Source organism: Protomyctophum parallelum, assembly GCF_964188405.1.
Source record: "Protomyctophum parallelum genome assembly, chromosome: 13".
In the NCBI taxonomy this organism is placed as follows: Eukaryota; Metazoa; Chordata; class Actinopteri; order Myctophiformes; family Myctophidae; genus Protomyctophum; species Protomyctophum parallelum.
The window spans coordinates 31,087,929-31,105,982 of NC_139708.1; the positions used below are offsets into that span (position 1 = coordinate 31,087,929).

The window sequence follows — 18,054 nt, forward strand, 5'->3', positions numbered from 1 at the left end:
TCACTTAATTCAAATATCACTAGTTTTTTTGTTTTGTTGTTATAATCCTCCCTACTATAGAGTGTGCTGGCCATATAAGGAGTTCCTCCCTGTCCCCAGTTAACCCCTGGGGGTCAAAAAACCTTAGGTTTCGTTTTTGACTCTCTATCCAGATTGGACGAAAGACTGGGTCCCACAGCCAAAAACGAAACCTAAGGTTTTTTGAGTGAAATCACTGAATATACCTTTAATGATGTTTGAGAGACAAGAAACACTTTCCTGGGGGTTTTTATGTGGGCAATATGTGTTTTTAGATATTTTAGTATTTCGAAGTGTCCATGATGTCATGGACACTGGGCTCACTTACTTCCTGGACTACATCTTGTCTCAGTAAGACAGCCCTCCCCCAGGATCCACAAGGATGGGCATTGGACCAAAGCATTATGGGAATTGTAGTCCAGGAAGGAAGTGAGCCACATTGTCCATGACATCATGGACACTTTGAAATAGTAAAATAAGTAAAAACACATATTGTCCACATAAAACCACCAGGAAAGTGATTATTTTCTCCTAAATATCATTAAAAGATCTGGTTGCAAAAGGCTGGATCTCTGCCTATACATTTTAAGCATCCTTCTGCCATTCAAATTGAAACGGTGTGGAAAACCCACCCTAGATGAATTGGATATAATTCACCCTTTTGAAATTCACTACACTTTTTTGTTTTATAACATTACTGTATTATTCTAATATACTGTAAGCAATTCAAAATGTGTTCATTGAAAGTGCTGCATTTTTCACTAGATTTTTTTCACTAGAGGACGTTTAGCTGTAAAGCTACGTAAGCTGTAATGTGTATTGAATTAGGCCAAAATATAAAATAAAAACACTATCTAAATAACTCAGGCAATGTGGGGGTAAAATAGTAAAAGTTTATGTAATCTAAGTGATGTTGACAATGGCATGCACCAACACTGGTATGGTCCTTTAATTTAATTTGTAATAACCGGACCCTTTCAGAATTCAATTAAATGAACACTGCTCATTTTGCCTTGCAAGAGGGAGGAAGTGTTTTCACCAGACCTGCAGGGGGTGCTACAGGCAGGGGGTGCCATTGTTTCATTGGCTGGAATGTTTCCTCTGTCTGTGTACAAATTGAAATAATGGGACCAGCAGCAGCGTGTGTTTGTGTTGTTAGTGTGGGACCGTCATAACGGCTCCCAGCTGTACGCCTCTACCTGGGCCTGAGCGAGTGCATTCGGTGCATGCAAGCATGTGTGTGCGTTGGTGTTCCTGTTGAGTGTGCGTGCGTGCTACATCGATCCCCTGCCAGGCCAGCGTTCTTCTTATTAAACACATGGGTGGTCAGCCCAGTGTGTTGTTGTGTTGGTTCACAAACAATGCTGTACCCATTAGTCTTAAGCCAGTGACTCACCCCAGCGCTCTGGTAAAACCCACCTAATACCTTCACATCAGCATGTTTTCAATCATAAGCTTTATTCCATTCTGCCTGCAGCTATCCGCTGTTAAAGGAAAAGAGACCTCTTGCCCTCCAACGAGACTTGTTAAAGTATATATTTATTTTTTCAGTGGGGATGCTGTACTGTGAAGGGTGTAACGCACGCACGCACGCACGCACGCACGCACGCACGCACGCACGCACGCACGCACACACACACACACACACACACACACACACAGAGTTGTATTAATTGTGCCACCTTCGCTGAGATACCCTGAAAGGATAGTGTACAGAAATAACTGACTTGCTGCCTGCTAGGTATGACCATAAAATGTTTGGGCATGCACACGCGCGCACACACACACACACACACACACACACACACACACACACAGTGTTTTAGGAATCTGATCAGGATCTCTGCACTAACTGAATTCAATTCATGGGCACACTTTGTGGCACACATCAAAATCACAGTGTACCATACCACAGGTGACTTTGAAGTGAAGAAATACCCTTTCTCTTTGCCTGCACATTTTTTCACTGTAATAGTTACATTTTGTGCATTGTAGGTGGTGTGACATCCAGTGTCATACAGTGCCTTGCCTGTCAGTCAAAGGTTTATCCCGGAGGCAAAACGCTGAAGTGAAATAAAAACCTATTTGTAGTTGCGGGTTTATTTTAGTCAGTCAGTCAAAGCTACATCCCAGAGGCAAAACATTGAAATGAAAAGTAGACATGTTGTAATTTACTTTTTTTTTTATTATTAATCTTTTTTCTTCGTGATAATAATATCATTACTTTTTTCCACTTGTACAAATAAATTCACTGAACTGGAAAAGACAAACAAAAAAAGACATACACACAACAAAGCGCTTCCCAAAGTAAACAGGGAAAAATAAACAATTACATTGAAAATATTTTGGATACCTTCAATGTTTTCTATTTTTACAGACAAGGATTCCAGTTAAATAGTTGGATTATTATTATTGCGCGGAGACGTTCTCCCTGTGCGCTGGAAATACTGCATTGAAATTTTGGTAGGTAGAGTTGTTGGGGAGGGGGGTGGTGGGGGGGGGTGTGTACTCTTTGGCATGAGGGCACTTTGTGTGCGTGATGATAGCAACTCCATGTACAGTATGTGGGTCTCCCTGCAAGACAGAACATGCTCTTGCATTATCACACTGATGTTGACAGAGGTCTACACACACATGCACACGCGCTCACTCACTCACACAGACACACACACACACGTACAGGGTAGATCTTCACCCTGCAGAGCAGGTCAACCTGCACCAGACACATAAAAGGCAACTTTCGTGTAGCTCTTCTCCCACCCCTGGTGCACAGATTTGGATCTCGGCCGCGGTGCGCCTCCTCCACAACAGCCTTCCTGTAGTAGGCCTCTCCCTCGCATACACATAAGTCTCATTGTCCTCGACTCAGAGAGCATATAAACACTTGGAACACTTCTTCGCTGTGCTGCGTCTGGCGTTTTCATAGTCTGCTTGGGTGCAAGTGAGCAAAACTGCAACCCTCTCCTTGCAAAGGGGAAGTTAATGGCGCACGTCGACATGCCGTGGGAGCTAATACTGCCTAAGGGAAACGGCAGTAAACAACAAACCGCTATCTCCTGCTTGTTGTGGGCCCGGGGCCGGGGGCCGTTCGACAATGTTCTTTGCAAATTGTGGTCAAATAGTAACTGGGTCTTTGCTGCTTTCGGGGGAATATAAACAATAAATACAGTCTTTAAAGTACTTGTTTCCCCTCGGGTAGAGTCATGTGCGTGTGTATGTGGTTTAAGAAGGCTCGAAGTATGGTTGAAGCTCAGCTGCTGGGTGTGTGTGTGTGTGTGTGTGTGTGCGTGCAACTGGGTCCCTTTGTAACTTTTGTAATCTTGCTTATACCTCCTCTTTGTGCTCAGGAAAAGGGGGCGGGACCACGTAGAAGGGGGGATTTATTCTGCGTCTGCCCAGACTTACATCTACTTACGCCGTCTGACATTCTGAGTGTAAAGCCCTTTGATTGACTTTGCTGGTGCGAAATGAGTTTTAATCTTCAAACATTGTAATCTGCTGTTTTGTCTGTCTGTTAGTCACAAGAGGTGGGGGGGGGGGGGTGGAGGAGTTAACTTCTAACAGTCACACAGTGAAACAAGAACAAACGCATAATAACATTAAGACAAATATATATAAAAAACCAAAGTATTGTATTTACAACATAAAAAGAACAATGCCATTTTCACAAGGGTCAGCCATTCTGACTGAAAGGGTTCTCTTCATTGGGTGACTCGGATGTCATTCACAGCAAGCACCGCCCACGTTAGGGGTAGTGCCGAGGGTGCTACAAAAAGTAAAAAATATTTTAGTTTTATAGTTTATTTCAGTCATTGCAACGACAGGGAAATGGCAGCACAGCCCCATTTCAGTCCTTGGCCCTTCTTTTTGAAGAAATAAAAGAGGGCGAGCGGGGGGTCGGGACCCGGAGGGGGGGTCACCTAAACCTTTGACCCTTCAGCTCCAGCCAATAACAACACGCCACCTGTCCCAGTCACACTTGGTCTTTGAACCACGGCTGACGGTGGGCGTGCTGAGAGCCTGCCAGGCCAGCTATGTGACTGAAGAAACATCGCAGTAGCGGAATGCAGCATTATGTAAAATGAAGTAAAAGGCACTTTTAGAACTTTCTCTAGGTCCTAAAACTTGTTTTGAATGTTTCATATCTGTTTACACGAATGATGGGAAATGGGTTAAATATTTATACAGTATGTTCAGTTTCTCCATCGCTGGCCGGCTGGCTGGCTGGTTGGTTCTCTCCTTCACTGTCACCAGTAACAGTAGCTGGAGTCTGTAGTTCACCAGTGGGAAGAACCCAGCTCAGGAGCAAAGTACTCCTTTTTTTTAAGTTCAAATGTCACCAAACCCAGCGTCAGAAGTAGGAGGGCTTGTGGGAAGACATGTTGTTATTTGACGTACAGTGATCCTGTAGCAGCAACACCTCGTATTCCAGGTTGCCGTTCTGAACGGCCGGCTCGGGCATCATGAGCTCCGGCTGTTTCTGAGGCAGCGCCCCGTTGTCCAAGCCAGACTTGACTCCCTCCAGTTCCAGCTGCGAGGGATCACAGTCCAAGTCCAGCTGGCCCTTCTTGGCCCTCTTCCTGCGGACGTAGCACACCACCCCCACCGCGACCGCTATCAGCACCACCAGCAGCAGGATGGCCATGGCGGGCACCAACAGGGTGGTCAGCCTCTTGTCCTCCACCTGCGCCCCCGTGGTGCTGTGCTGCTGCGCCGCCGTGTGCGCCTCGGTGCAGGCGGTGTCCGTGCCGGTGGGCGTGCCCAGCGGACTGGCACAGACGGTGTAGGTGGAGTTGGGCCTCAGGCCCCTGAGCGTGTACTCCGGGTAGGAAGACGGCAGGCTGAGCTGCATGGGCCTCCGGTCGGGCCCGGAGAGGTTGCGGTAGGTCAGGCGGATTCCGCGGATGTACGGCCGCATCTCGATGTAGCGGTGAAGGTCCAGCAGGATGGAGGTGGAGGTGACGTGGCGCGAGCTGATGTCTGGGGCGTCCGCGGTGACGGTCGCCATCGACACCTCCTCTTCGGGAGACGAGGGTGCCGGCGGGTGGCGGACCTCACAGTAGACGCCCGAGGTGCCGCGCGGGCACGTGCAATCCACCTGACCACGCTGGTCCAGGCGACAGGTGCCCCCGTTCAGGCAGGTGTTGGGAGGACAGAAACGCTGCTCTACGTCTATGCGGCTGCTGCTGCTGCTTGGCGAGGCAGGCGCCGGCGGCAGGGGAGAGTCGATGTCCGTGTCCACGGGGTCGTCGTCACTGGACCCGGGCGCTGCTGGGATGGACTTGGTAGTACTGGGGAGGGTGGTGACGGGAACCGGCACGGTGGTGGTGGTCTTGACGGTGCTGGTGGTGACCGTGGTGGTGGTGGGGCAGCCAAACTCTCTGTGCTCCAGTCTCTCCAGCACCTTCCCAGCGTTGATGGGCGGGAAGTGGCAGCGGGTCTCCTCCGTCCTCTCCAGGGTGACGCCCTGGGCCCTCAGCCAGCCGGGGAACCAGGACAACGTGCAGAGGCAGTTGAAGGGATTCTCTGCCACCGTCAGCTTCTTGATGTGAGGGAAGATCTGGGCGAAGCCCTGAGGGAGTCCCTGCAGACTGAGGCTGCTGATGTCCAGCTCCTGGAGCTCCCCCAGGTTCTGGAGGTGCTCTATCTGGAGAGGGCCCATGGGGTTCCCCGCCAGGTTGAGGTGGATCAGCCCCCGGGCCTCCTTCAGGGCCCGGGGGAACGACTCCAGCTGGTTTCCCGAGACGTCGAGCTCGTGCAGGTTTCCCAGACTGGCCATCAGCTCCTCGTCCAGGCTGGTGAGACCCACCCCGCCCAGCTTCAGGGACTCCAGGTTGGGGGTCTGGAGGTCGGCGGGACCCAGGGTGGGGAGCACGTTGAAACGCAGGTCCAGCAGCAGCAGCCGGGGCATGGAGAGAGCGGGCAGCGATGTCAGCTGGTTCCCCTGCAGCTTGAGCTCCAGCAGCTGCTCCAGGCCGTTAAAGGCCGCGGGGTGGATGGTCTTGATGTGGTTACTGTACAGATAGAGACGCTCCAGCAGGGCCATGCCCTGGAAGCTCTCCTCCGAAATGTGGGTGATCTGGTTGGACGACAGGTCCAGGTTTCTCAGGGAGGTCAGTGGCTCAAAGACCCTATCAGGGAGCTCGGTCAGTTTGTTCTGGCTCAGGTCCAGCATCTCCAGATTGTCCAAGCCGTCAAAGTCCTCCGTGGTCAGGCCCTCGATGCCGTTGGCAAAGAGGTAGAGGCTCTTGGTGGCCGGCGACACCGCCTGGGGAATGGCGGGCGAGCGTCGCTGGAAGCACAAGATGGAGTCCGGCGTGGTGCAGGAGCAGTCCTTCGGGCAGGCGTTGGACATGATGCCACCGGGTAGGAGGAGGAGGAGGAACGGCAGGAAGGGCGTCAACGGAGTGAGGAAGACCTTCATGGTGGCGGATCCTTCTCTCCTCTGCCTGAAACGAGAGAGTGAGGAAATGTCAGTGAACTGAACTTTGTACGCAACACTCACAGATGTATACAACTGTATCATAATGTCAACGCTGGCTGTGATTGTGCGACCCTGCAGAACAACACAAGCAATTGTGTTGTGCAAAAAGCAGTACGAATCGTATCTCGGTTCGCTTTCCTTGCAAAGTCCTGTGAAGGCCATGTTTTGAGTGTAGGAGCCCCCAGCTGTTGGGCAACAAAAATGTATAACAGATACACGAAGCACAACGTGGACTTTGTTTCATAAAAAAAACTATTTTTTTAATGAAACAAAGTAGAATAATAGTAAGCCTCCGGACTGGCACAGGTCTGTTATTGATTGATTGTGGGGTCCTTTAATGTGGTTTTTCGAAGGGCTTACGTTGGCTGTGGATTTGTATACTCCAGTGATCAAAGGCTGTTCCCTCAAACAATAGGCTCTGGCAGTGACCTCAGGGCCCCGGAGGAACTTTCCAACTCTAGGGAAAAGTTGTGGCATCTTGCCACACCGACGACAAGAGTGCCACATTATCCGTGTAACGTGCTGTGTAACTAATAGTATTGTGATGCTGAGACTGTTGTCTCCATCCGTGTGTGTGTGTGTGTGTGTGTGTGTGTGTGTGTGTGTGTGTGTGTGTGACTAAGCTACTCACATCACTACCATTTACCGTACCGCACACTATGGATGTACAAAGGAGGATAGTAACTGTGTGACATACTCCTCATTCTGTCATTCCTCGGATGATGACGAGGATAAAACACATTTACACATACAAGTGTGTACACTTTTATGTCCTCTTAAGGGCTTCTAAACGCCACTCTGGTTTCTCCAAAGTTTCCTCTAACGACACGGTGTCGGCGAGCGCCGTGTGGCCTCGTCTCTCTCTCTCTCTCTCTCTCTCTCTACCATGGAGCACATGGCCCCGGCATCTGTGCATAATTTTCTTTGCTGTGTTCTAAACTCGGAGGAGAGCTGCTACGCTGATAGCCCGGAGCTGCTTCCCTGACCAGAGACTCGGCATAAATAACACACACTTTCTGTGTTGTCATTACGCGGAACGACGGCCAACAAAGCTGCAGCGCTAAACACATGTCTGACGTGCCGTGGAGGAGGAGGGCGAGAAAAGGCTGAAATATACGCAGAGGAGCCGAGGGGAGTATAGGGTGCCTGGAGAGAAGGAGCCTTATACTAATTTACACCCATTTCACCTGAGCCCTCTTCAAGGCTCAAAACAAACACCTGGTCGGAGCTTCGGCACACAACTTGAAAGGGTCGAAAGAGGAGGGGGGGAGTTATGGAAGAGAGGGAGAGAGGAATGGAGGCAGATAAAGGAGGAACTAGGCGCTGAGGAGAGTCAGCGAGACCGTTTATCATTCTATGGAGAGGAGCGGAGAAGGAACATCTCTATCTGTTGGCCAATTTGTCTTCCTTTATCTTCCTCTCCCCCACTTTCTGCCGGCCTCTTTCTTTCTGTCCATCATTCTATTTGAGTCTATACCTCCCTCTCCTGAGTCTGAGAATAACTGTGTGTGTGTGTGTGTGTGTGTGTGTGTGTGTGTGTGTGTGTGTGTGTGTGTGTGTGTGTGTGTGTGTGTGTGTGTGTGTGTGTGTGTGTGTGTGTGTGTGTGTGTGTGTGTGTGTGTGTGTGTGTGTGTGTGGTATCTGAAGATCACAATAATGTGATATATGCTAACACAATATTTTATTAACTCAGCACAGGAAGACGGTAGACAGTGCTTTTTCGGCTGTTTTCTTAAACCTGAGATATTGATTGATATTATACAATACATTTTGATAAACTTCCCTCCCTGGCGGTGTCATGCCTTTTTTGGTTGGGGCTGGAGGCCCCCTGTTGAGGGGGGTCTTGTTATTACTTTGTTGCTGTCTAGAATAGCACCACCTGTATGAGTAAAGCCTTGTCACTGTTTTTCAGATTTACACATAGTTCACGTACAGAACATGGTGTTCTTCGCGTCCAGAGTTCAAACCTATTACTCCAGAAATGTCCCAGACAAAGACATGTAATTCTCCTCACTTGTTTTCTTTAACTTTTTTTGTTTTACTGAAAGTTGCAGCCTTGTTCTTTTCTCAGATGTTTTGGCACAATGTTTTTATTTTCTTTTTTTCTTCATATAAATATAAAAAAAATCATATATCATCATCATCTGGCCCGGAGACTCTTACGGGACTGTAACTCTGAGAGTGTACAACTCTAACCAAATGGATGGGTCCATTTCTTTCCATTTGTATACTCTCTGAGTTAAATAATTGCGGCCCCAGAGATACAAAATTGTATGAAAAGCGAGTACATTGCCCGAGATGAAAAAGGTTAACCTGAGAATCACCGTGCTAGCCTCCGTGGGCCAACATACAGTAGCTATAATCCTCCATTCCTCTGTGCAACTTCTGAGGTCTGTTCTCTTTGAAGCCAGACTTCTTTGTCTGCGCAGAGATAGACTTACAGTACATAAACTCCACTGTAATGTACATGATCATTAATAGTTAGCAAATTGCTGAGCTGTCTTTTTTAAGTACATTTTTTGTTGATGGGCCATTTATTGTGGGTTGTGTTCTGATCCTTTTCACGGATTTACTTTGTCCATTATAATTGATCTTTTATGTGTACATGTACAGTACACAAATGTTTGTGATTTACCGTTGTAGCGATGAAGCAATTACTCCGACAATGATCTTTGTATGCCAAAGGAAACGGAACAGAAACCTTATTCACGTACAGGCACCCATGCCTCCTCCTCTGAAAACAGGTTTAGTGGCTGCTCTGCATGTTGAAAACCTCACCAACCGGACGGTGCCAAGTAGATATTACAACAGCAACAGAGCCACTGCCATCTTAAATAATATTTTCTTGCCTTGAATTCTTCGGTCTCGCTCTCTCTGTTTAATGAAACATTTTCTTTAGAGAAAAACACTGCCTCGAATGTCAGGCCTTGGAGAGGAGATCAAGGCTTTGGGGGGGTTGCAGAGGGGAGGAGGTATCATCTCATCATCGCCGTGGCTGTGGCATTTATTTTCCTTTTCGTTTCAGCATACTTTTCTTTCCTTGAAATCGCAACCCCCATGGAAAACATTCATTGATCTCCTCTTCTCCCTCCCGCGGGGTCCAAACCAGAAGGGACTGTAGCCAAAGGTTTGGACCCTGCCACCAATGCACTGCCGTTATTATCCAAATTATTCAGAACCGCAGCCGAAAGTCAGACAATATCTATATAAGAAATGACAGAAGTGTAGCTGTAACAAAGCACCCAGTTAACCCATTTTGACCTGAGATCAGATTCTAAAAATGTCTTCTACATCCTGACAGTTTTCTGAAAAAGTTTCTACAGTATGTCAGTCGTTCTTCGATTAAAAAAGAATAGCAGACCTACAAGCTCGTAGCTCGCCACAGATCTGCTATTTTTCAATAGCTAAAGCATAACATTTCAACCATGATAAATGCCTATTGTCCTGTGACACCGAAATGCTACACCGATGTATGACAAAATATAAAATAGGGCTTATGTGTTTCATGTCCAACAGAAAGCACCTGCTACCAGGAAATACATTGCCTCCTATAACCTTTACCAGCCATTGCAGAAAAGTTGGAGGCAGTCAGCATTGCATTTGTTTATGGAAAGCCTGGTCTGATAACATCTGGAGGTGGTACCGTAGCTCGCCATCAGTGCCAGCTGAGCTGGCACCAGAGGTGAGGGGGTTGCAGTTGTGTTAGTTTGAACACACACAGTGCCCTGGGGGAAGGCACTGGAACGGACTAGTAATTACATAGAGAGAATGTCGTAATGGATTTAGGTAGAGAGTCATAAATCAAGAGTAACTGCTTTCGACTTTATTGGTACTTCATATTGTACGGGTTCCAAATGTGGAAATCAAATTTGTAGAAGTTCTGACTGATTACAAGAAAAACGGTCTTTCCAAGTTCACTGCAGGGTCGCAAACCCTGGAAATGCGGTGATTGGAAAGAGAGTGGGGGAAATACAGGACGAGAGCTTTTGCGTTATAGGAGTTGGAAATGATGGAGAGGCAGATACTGTAGGAGAGAGAGAGAGAGATGGAAGCTGCATGTGTATACACAATGAGGGAAAACAAAGGGATTTGGAAAGATAAACAGGGGGATGAAGGAGAAAGGAAGGACTAGGCAACAGCTGGATTGTACGCAGGCATTCTTGGGTGTCTCAGGTTTTCATATCATCACAGACGAGCCAGGAATTTGTGTGTGTGCGTGCGCGTTTGTATGCAACCATGTTTGCACGAGTGAGATGTGAGAGACACAAAGGAGCGAGAGCTGTGTAAGTATGAACTGTGATGTGAATTTACTGCCTCCACTTTACTATGTGCATACATGTGAGAAAGAGATATATGGTATGTCTGAAGTTGTCCAAAAGACCCGTCCCAACCGCTTCCGGAGTGACTCGGGTAATATCATTCTGAGCCGGAGACAGCTACGAAGGGACCAGAGCCAGAATACACAACATCAATGCAGCAACGTGTCGTAAAGAGATGGAAGCATGGATCGGGGGAAAAGGGAGAACATGAAAGAGTTAGTGAGCCGTGCAGATAAAGCGGAAGAATATTTTTCATCCAACGTGGCATTTCTGGGCGTATAGCTCCCCCGGGCCAGAGTGTTTATTTGACCATGCCTCATTCCAAATCAGGCCAGGCACATCTGATAACCCTGAGGTTGGCAGGAGGGGGGGGGGGGCGTCTCTGCACACCATGCACAAGACCATTATAGCTACGATTCTCCCGATTTGCCGTTGCTCCTTGTGTCTTGTGTGCAGCGTCTTATCGGCGCGCAGATAAGGACCCATCGTGGCATCAGTACAGTATGATCCCCTGGCGCTGAGTGACTCGTGACTGTGTGGCATTAACTCAAGTGTTCCGGAGCGAGCGGAGGGCCCCGGGAGAAGAGAGGGAGAGGAGTGTTAGCAGACGGACAGGCCTGTCATCCCGCACAGGGAGGAATGCAGCCGTTGAGCTTCTCCCTCCCCTGCCCTTCTCTTCCTCTGCCGTTCTTGAGTTGTAATTTCCTTTCCTCTCTCCTGTGCGTTTGTGGAGACATTCCTGAGACAGGCAGCAGCTGAGCTCGGGGAAAAAGGGGGAGCTTCTCATAAGCCGGCTAGGTCTTGTCGGCCTAGCGTTCAGAGATTAACACAATGTTTTCTCAGTCTTTCAGACTGGATAAGTGAATGTGCAGCAATATGGGTGGTGAGACCCTTTTTTGGTTAATTTTTAACGTCTGTTTTCTTCTTACTTTGGGCCTAAAGATAATCATAAAGTGTGCCGTTTTTATTGAGCGCATTGGCTGACTAGTACGCTAGCATAGCTGGGGCACACACAAAAAAAGATCATGGGAACGTCTTTACGCAACACCGTGAAAGAAAAACACGTGGCCAGCCCCCCGGAAAAGAAAAATAAAGAGTTGAGAAGCTGTGAAAAAGTAAAAGAGAGAAAAAAAATCTAATCTTTTGTCTCTCACTCGCCCCCTCTCCCCTGTCCTCCTTTCTCTCGTCTTTTCAAGACCAGGAGGAAAGGAAAACACTAGCACAGGGAACAGAAAGGTTCTGTCAGCAGGAGGAGAGGAGGGGTCGGAGAGGTGGAGGAGGCCTGGCTTTGGGGATGGTGAAGTGGGTCTCGTCAATTAAAGCCCCACAGGCCCAACGTCAAAAGCCCTTATCTTCTGAGCGGAAGGGACACTGAGGGGGCAGAGGAGGAGGAGGTGGGTGGTAGGGGGGTCATACAGCACAGGGACACTGAGGGGGCATGGGATGGGATGGCAGAGGAGGAGGAGGAGGTGGGTGGTAGGGGGGGGTCATACAGCACTTGTATAATCCAGCAGGACAGGCTGGATACTGTAGAGGGGGGGGGGGGGGGGGGGGGGGGTTGAGGCACCCTGCCAAAGTCTTGGTAAGGGGATAAGGCTGCACACACGACAGAGTGCATACTCCCATTAAAGAGGGCCCCCTTCTCTCTCTCTCTCTCTCTCTCTCTCTCATGGACGACGTTATCTTCTAAGGAAACAATGCTTGCGGTATGTGCATTAGCGCATGATCTACTGCACCGCGGGTAGGCAGGTTCAACGCCGTGGCGATGGAGTGCCACAGCGCGAAGGCATCGGCCTCAGTCTGTCATGTAGGTGCTATAGCAGACATGAATGATACGCGTCTGCAGCCGTAATTTACACAGTACAAACGGTACACATGGATAAATTAACAATGAGGATTTTACTGTGTATGAATGCTATAGATTAACCCTCTCCCGGGGTCTCTATCCCTGTCCCTATGAGAAGAAACAGCAGCCCCACCGCCCAATGACGCACACCCACACACACACACACACACACGCACACACACACACACACACACACACACACACACACACGCACACGCTCTCTGCTTTCAGCACCATCCTGGACACAGCTGGGTGCTGTTACCCACAATCCAGCGGGGTCATCCCTCAACATGACAGAGAGGTCCCATAAACGCTGGCCCTCCTGCGTGTGGTTGGCCGACTACAGGAAAGAACCACACGCAGGATGGGGAGAGAGACAGTGGACAGACAAAAAGCTGTTTGCGGAAGCAGTGTTACACAGTTACACTTACAGTAAGCGTTTAACAATGTCGGCTATGCTGACCTCAACGATTCGGTACGTGCGATATGCAGTTGAGTATTTGGTTTTTTGGTATGTGTTAATTAAAAGCATCACCAGTATTATGCTCAATTGTCGGCCGTACCTGTTGGACTACTTGTGAAATATATGCATTCAGGACATACCTGGATAGGCTCTATGAACACAGAATAATGTCCCCTTTCCTACCTCTTTCACAGGTGTTACCGAATGATACTAATTAAGGCTCTGTTCAATTCTGGTCAAACAGAGTCGGGATGCTGCTATTGTGCATGTTGGAAACACTGAAACAGTGGCTACGTTTACATGAAGGGTGATCATTCCGAATAAATACTTCAGAATAAAATACATCCGATGTAATGTTTTTTGCCACGAGTTTACATGGGAAATGGTCATTCCGAATGAGTGATTATGGAGAAGTGATAGAAGACATGATACATGTTAATTCACGTGAAACTACGCCATCTGTTGGACACATAAAATATAGGCAGTTCATTCATTGTGACTTTCAGACGAAAGACGACACTTTGAAATCCCATCATTTCATTCCGCAGTAGTTTTGAGGCTGCTGCTTGGATAAGGACGGACATACTATGTTTACCGTCTTTTTTTCCCCACCTGCTGCGGCTCCCCTTCTCCGCTGGGAAGGTGATCATCTCGTTTTTATGTGTAGCCTACTTTATTATCTACAGCACGGCCAGGGCACGCAACACACTGATTATTATTGTATCGGGTCGCTCGTTATTTTTGAGAGAGAGAGAGAGAGAGAGAGAGAGAGAGAGTGTGAGAGAGAGACCGTTGAACACACACACACACACACACACACACACACACACACACACACACACACACACACAAAATGCACGAAATAACGCGCTCTATGTGCAAACTCCTCAGCGCGCCTTGGATATGAGGCTTATGAGCGCCTTGGAGTTGGAGCGCAATGGAAATGAGCATGCTCAGAAAGACCAGAATTAATTTACATCCGAAGCAGTGTATACATGAGTCCAATTTTCTTTCAATCGCATTGAACATCGGAGTAATCCGGCCAGTGACATCGGAATGGTTTTTAGATCGCATCGAGCGTTTTCATTCGGATGTAAGTTTTTGTAGGTGTTTACATAACAACGTTTAATACGATTTAACTTCTATTCGGAATGAAAAGGGGATTTAACTGCTCATGTAAACGTAGCCATTGTAAACTCTGCTACACCAGTGGGTCTCAAAAGTGTCCTTGAGTGGGTTCCAAATGGCCAAATGGTGTAATTCTGAGAGTGTACAAATGGAACCAAATGGACCCTTACCATTTGTACACTCTGAGAGTCCTTGAAATTAATAAGTTTGAGAACCACTATACACTAAATGGAATCGGTAACACCTGTGAAAGAAGTAGGGAAGAGGACTGGAAGTAGGAACAGTTATTCTGTGTGCATACTAGAGCCTATTGAAGGTGACGAGTGTTTGGGAACAATTGGCAAGGCAGAGATAGACAGTTTAAGTTTAGAAAGAGAGTTTGTGTTTACTTTGTTTGTTGACACCTTTCAGCTTGGTGTCCCTCTGTTATTATAGACTTTCCAACAGTGCATCTACACGCTCACAACACGTTTCGTGCGACGCTGTCGTACAACAAAGTCTAAAATGGGGCTTAAGTGGTTAAATATGGGGCAAAATACTCCAGATCTTAATATCGAATAGAGTGTGGTTTCCATTGAACTGATCCAGAGACTCTCCTTGTACTACACAGTAAAATCTAACAATCTAACCCTGAGAGTGTACAACATGACCCAAGTGGGACCCCTTAGCACTGTCATGTACATCAGTGCCAATACACATCTGGAAGCCACAAATGCCATTGCTGTGCTTTAAAGTGGTAGGGTGGGGAGGGGGTCATTGCATTTTAATGTTTGTTTGACCACAAGAAAAGGTCCTCCAACAATCATATTGGTTCAGTTCTGCCTGCACTGATTGATGTCAAACGCTTGTTGCTTTAATTAATACAAATTCTCTCTCTTTCGCTCTCTCACTCACTTTTGTCCTGTCTCTTTCGCTTCTCATGTCCTGGACTTAAATGAGCGAACAAAGCTGCTTAGCATCGGCGCAAAAAAGAAGAAAAAAAATGCCCCCCCTTTGTCTCAGGATTTATGGCTTTGTTCAGGACTGCAAGGCCATAAGGACAGTGCGATGGCGGTGCCATTAGTGGCTGCAGCCAACAGGGACATGAAAGAGAGCTTAATGTATATAGTTATGGGGTGAATGTGGGGCGAACCGCACTGCAGGAGGGGATCCAGGGTTCAGTCGTACAGCCACCTGTTGTAACCACATGAACCCTAGCGTTCCATTGACCGCTGGCAATCTACAAACATTGGCATAGAGGGGGGGAAAGGAGGCGGCATAGCATAGACCCCTGGGGGGACTCCGATGGAAGTATGTGCGCTTTAAGTGGTTAAGTCACATTTCTTGCTAAACGCTGTGTTTATTATTCTAGAATAACAAACAGACGAAGAATAATGTCACCTGATCACTCGCCTGCCCTCTGTCACAAGCTACATCTGATCAGATAGCATCAGTCCAAAGGGACAAAGTTCAGTCCGACCAATGAGGCGTAGAAAGAGACTTGGGGGTCAGAGGTCAGGCCCAGATAAGTGCTTCTACTGCTGCTCAATGTTCTGTGTCCTCTGTTGTAAGTCTGGTCCCAGACAACACAGATAACAGGCCCTGTTTGACACTGGAACACACCCAGCTTTGGTTTCACAGGCGCACACACACACACACACACCTGAGCCTTGCTTGTCCCAGCCGCCCACAACAGGTGCTTTCTCCACTCCTCCAGGGCAATGTGAAACCCTAAACCTGCTGGAGTGTGTCTTGATTTGAACGACGCGACCTGTGCAGAAGAGCACCGGCGGCTCCCTGCCTCACTCCCAGCCACCCGCACACTCCCACCCCCAGGGAGAGAGAGCCTGTTGCAGGGGGAACGGAAGCAGGAGGAGGTGGGCGACCGACAGGGCGGCCGGAGTCTGCTTCCCGAAGCAGCAGATGTCTGCTCGCAGCCTCTCTCTGCGCCTCCTCTGAGCACGGAGGAGGTCAGGCACCATGTGGCCCAAAAGGAAATGTGGACCATTTCCTCTCTATATTATCTTTTTTTTAATTCTAACTGATGGAACCCGATAGGATAGCGAGTGACGCTCAACTTTATTTATTTTGCTCAGAAGATGCACACAAGAGGGCGGACAAGCAGGTGCACATACATAGACACGAACACAACACAGTCGCGGTCTTTGTCTTGACCCTGACATTGACAGATCAGGTCTGTCACCGGCTGGACCCTGATCCCTGTGACCTAGAGAGGGTCAGGCGACCTCTTGAAGGTCGCGGTCACAGCCCGTCTCTGTCCGCCAGAACCATGAGGCACAATGCCTGGATTTGTCACACACCTTCCACGGCGCCCAGACATGACGCTACAGTCAAGTGTCTCAGACCTACTCTACAGGGATCTCGCAATGTGTGCGGCCGCGCACACACACACACACACACACTAGATGCTAACACAATGTGTTTCAACACGCTATTGACTCCCGCAGACATTTATCCGTTTCTCAATCATGATGTTCAATGTCTGTCTGTCTGTCTGTCTCCATGTAATCCAAGCCTGGTAATGATAAGTTGCATTATCAACGGATACGCCTCGATCAGGTGCTCCAGCTGTCCAAGCGCCTTCCCTGGTGGCTCAGGCTGTCTGCCACCCATATGGTTGGTGCTTCCTTCTTTGACCTGCCTGGCATCAGTCTCAGCCTCTCTAGTGGCATAGAAAAGGCCCTCCTCTCTGTGAACCCCCTCCCTCCCTCCCTCCGTCCTGAGTTGGAACTCACCTATGCTTAGTTTCTGTGGCATAGGCAGCTCCCGGCAGGATATCCCGGGAGAAACTAGACACAGCTACAGGACATGAGACTAATTAATTAGGGCGACGGAGAGAGAGGAGTGTGTGTACGTGTGTGCGTCAATTTAACAAAGGTGCAGACGATCAGTAATCAACAGAGAGAGAGAGAGCGATGTTTGCCGAATTGAAGTGGACTTGGCCCCAGACTTTTTTTTTTCTCCCTGGAAATAAAAACGCCTGGGTTTCTGAGTCTAGTGTTGGGCTTACCCAGAACTTCCTACAGGCCAGCTAGCTAGGCCCTCGGACCAGCACTCTGTCTGCAGCTGCTGTTTACAGCTTGAAGGACAGAGAGAGACCAGACCTGAAGGCAGAGGGATCAACAAACAACCGATGAGATCATTCTGAGTGACGTAAATGTGCAAGGTCGACAGTGGGATGAGAGCATGGTCGGCTTGCCAAAAATGCAATCTGCAAAACAAATGAACAAATTCACTTGCTGTGAGGTCGTGTTGTTTGCTGATGGAGTTTTCGTTCCAGTGCTCTGTGTAGGTATGTGCCATGGATGTGATGTGTGCGTGCTTGCAGTGTTTGTTTTAAGTGTGCTCTCGGTGGTTGGAAGACATGCAGGATGGACCCGTTCTGTCAAAGAGCCACGGGCCAGGTGTGATGATGTGCACACTCCCAACACACCACTCTGAATGCCAAGCCGGCTAGTCATCTGACCTCCATCGCGCTTCTCCACCTGATACGCCTGCCTCATGTGTTCCGAATTGGACCGAACTATGTTTCTCTCTCGTGTCCCGAAGGACATGATATTCGCTTGCATAAACATTAAGGCGAGGCCAACTGAACCTTTTCCTCTCTGCACTTTCACACACAGGGATAACCAGACGTTGTGTGCTAACATTACAGATTGTGCCACAATTGCCATTGCCGTTTTCGTACCTTTGGCCTTCGTTTTTTGAACAGTGGCAATGTCAGAGCTCAAGGTTTAAGTCAACAAAAATAATAAAACAATGTCAGAGCTCAAGGTTTAAGTCAACAAAAAGAGAG

The 18,054-nt window shown here is 48.2% G+C and overlaps 2 protein-coding genes across 2 annotated transcripts in view; one reads left to right on the forward strand and one right to left on the reverse strand.

Moving 5' to 3' along the window:
• The window catches only part of coro7 (coronin 7), a 171,116-nt gene that overhangs the window by 81,568 nt on the left and 71,494 nt on the right, over positions 1-18,054 (forward strand). The window lies entirely within an intron of this gene.
• The window catches only part of vasnb (vasorin b), a 30,438-nt gene continuing 14,574 nt past the window's right edge, over positions 2,191-18,054 (reverse strand). The window contains exon 3 of the mRNA XM_083780157.1: positions 2,191-6,467. Within this exon, the coding sequence (XP_083636283.1) occupies positions 4,370-6,442 (2,073 nt within the window). The 5' untranslated portion in view covers positions 6,443-6,467 and the 3' untranslated portion in view covers positions 2,191-4,369. The remainder of the gene's footprint in view (positions 6,468-18,054) is intronic.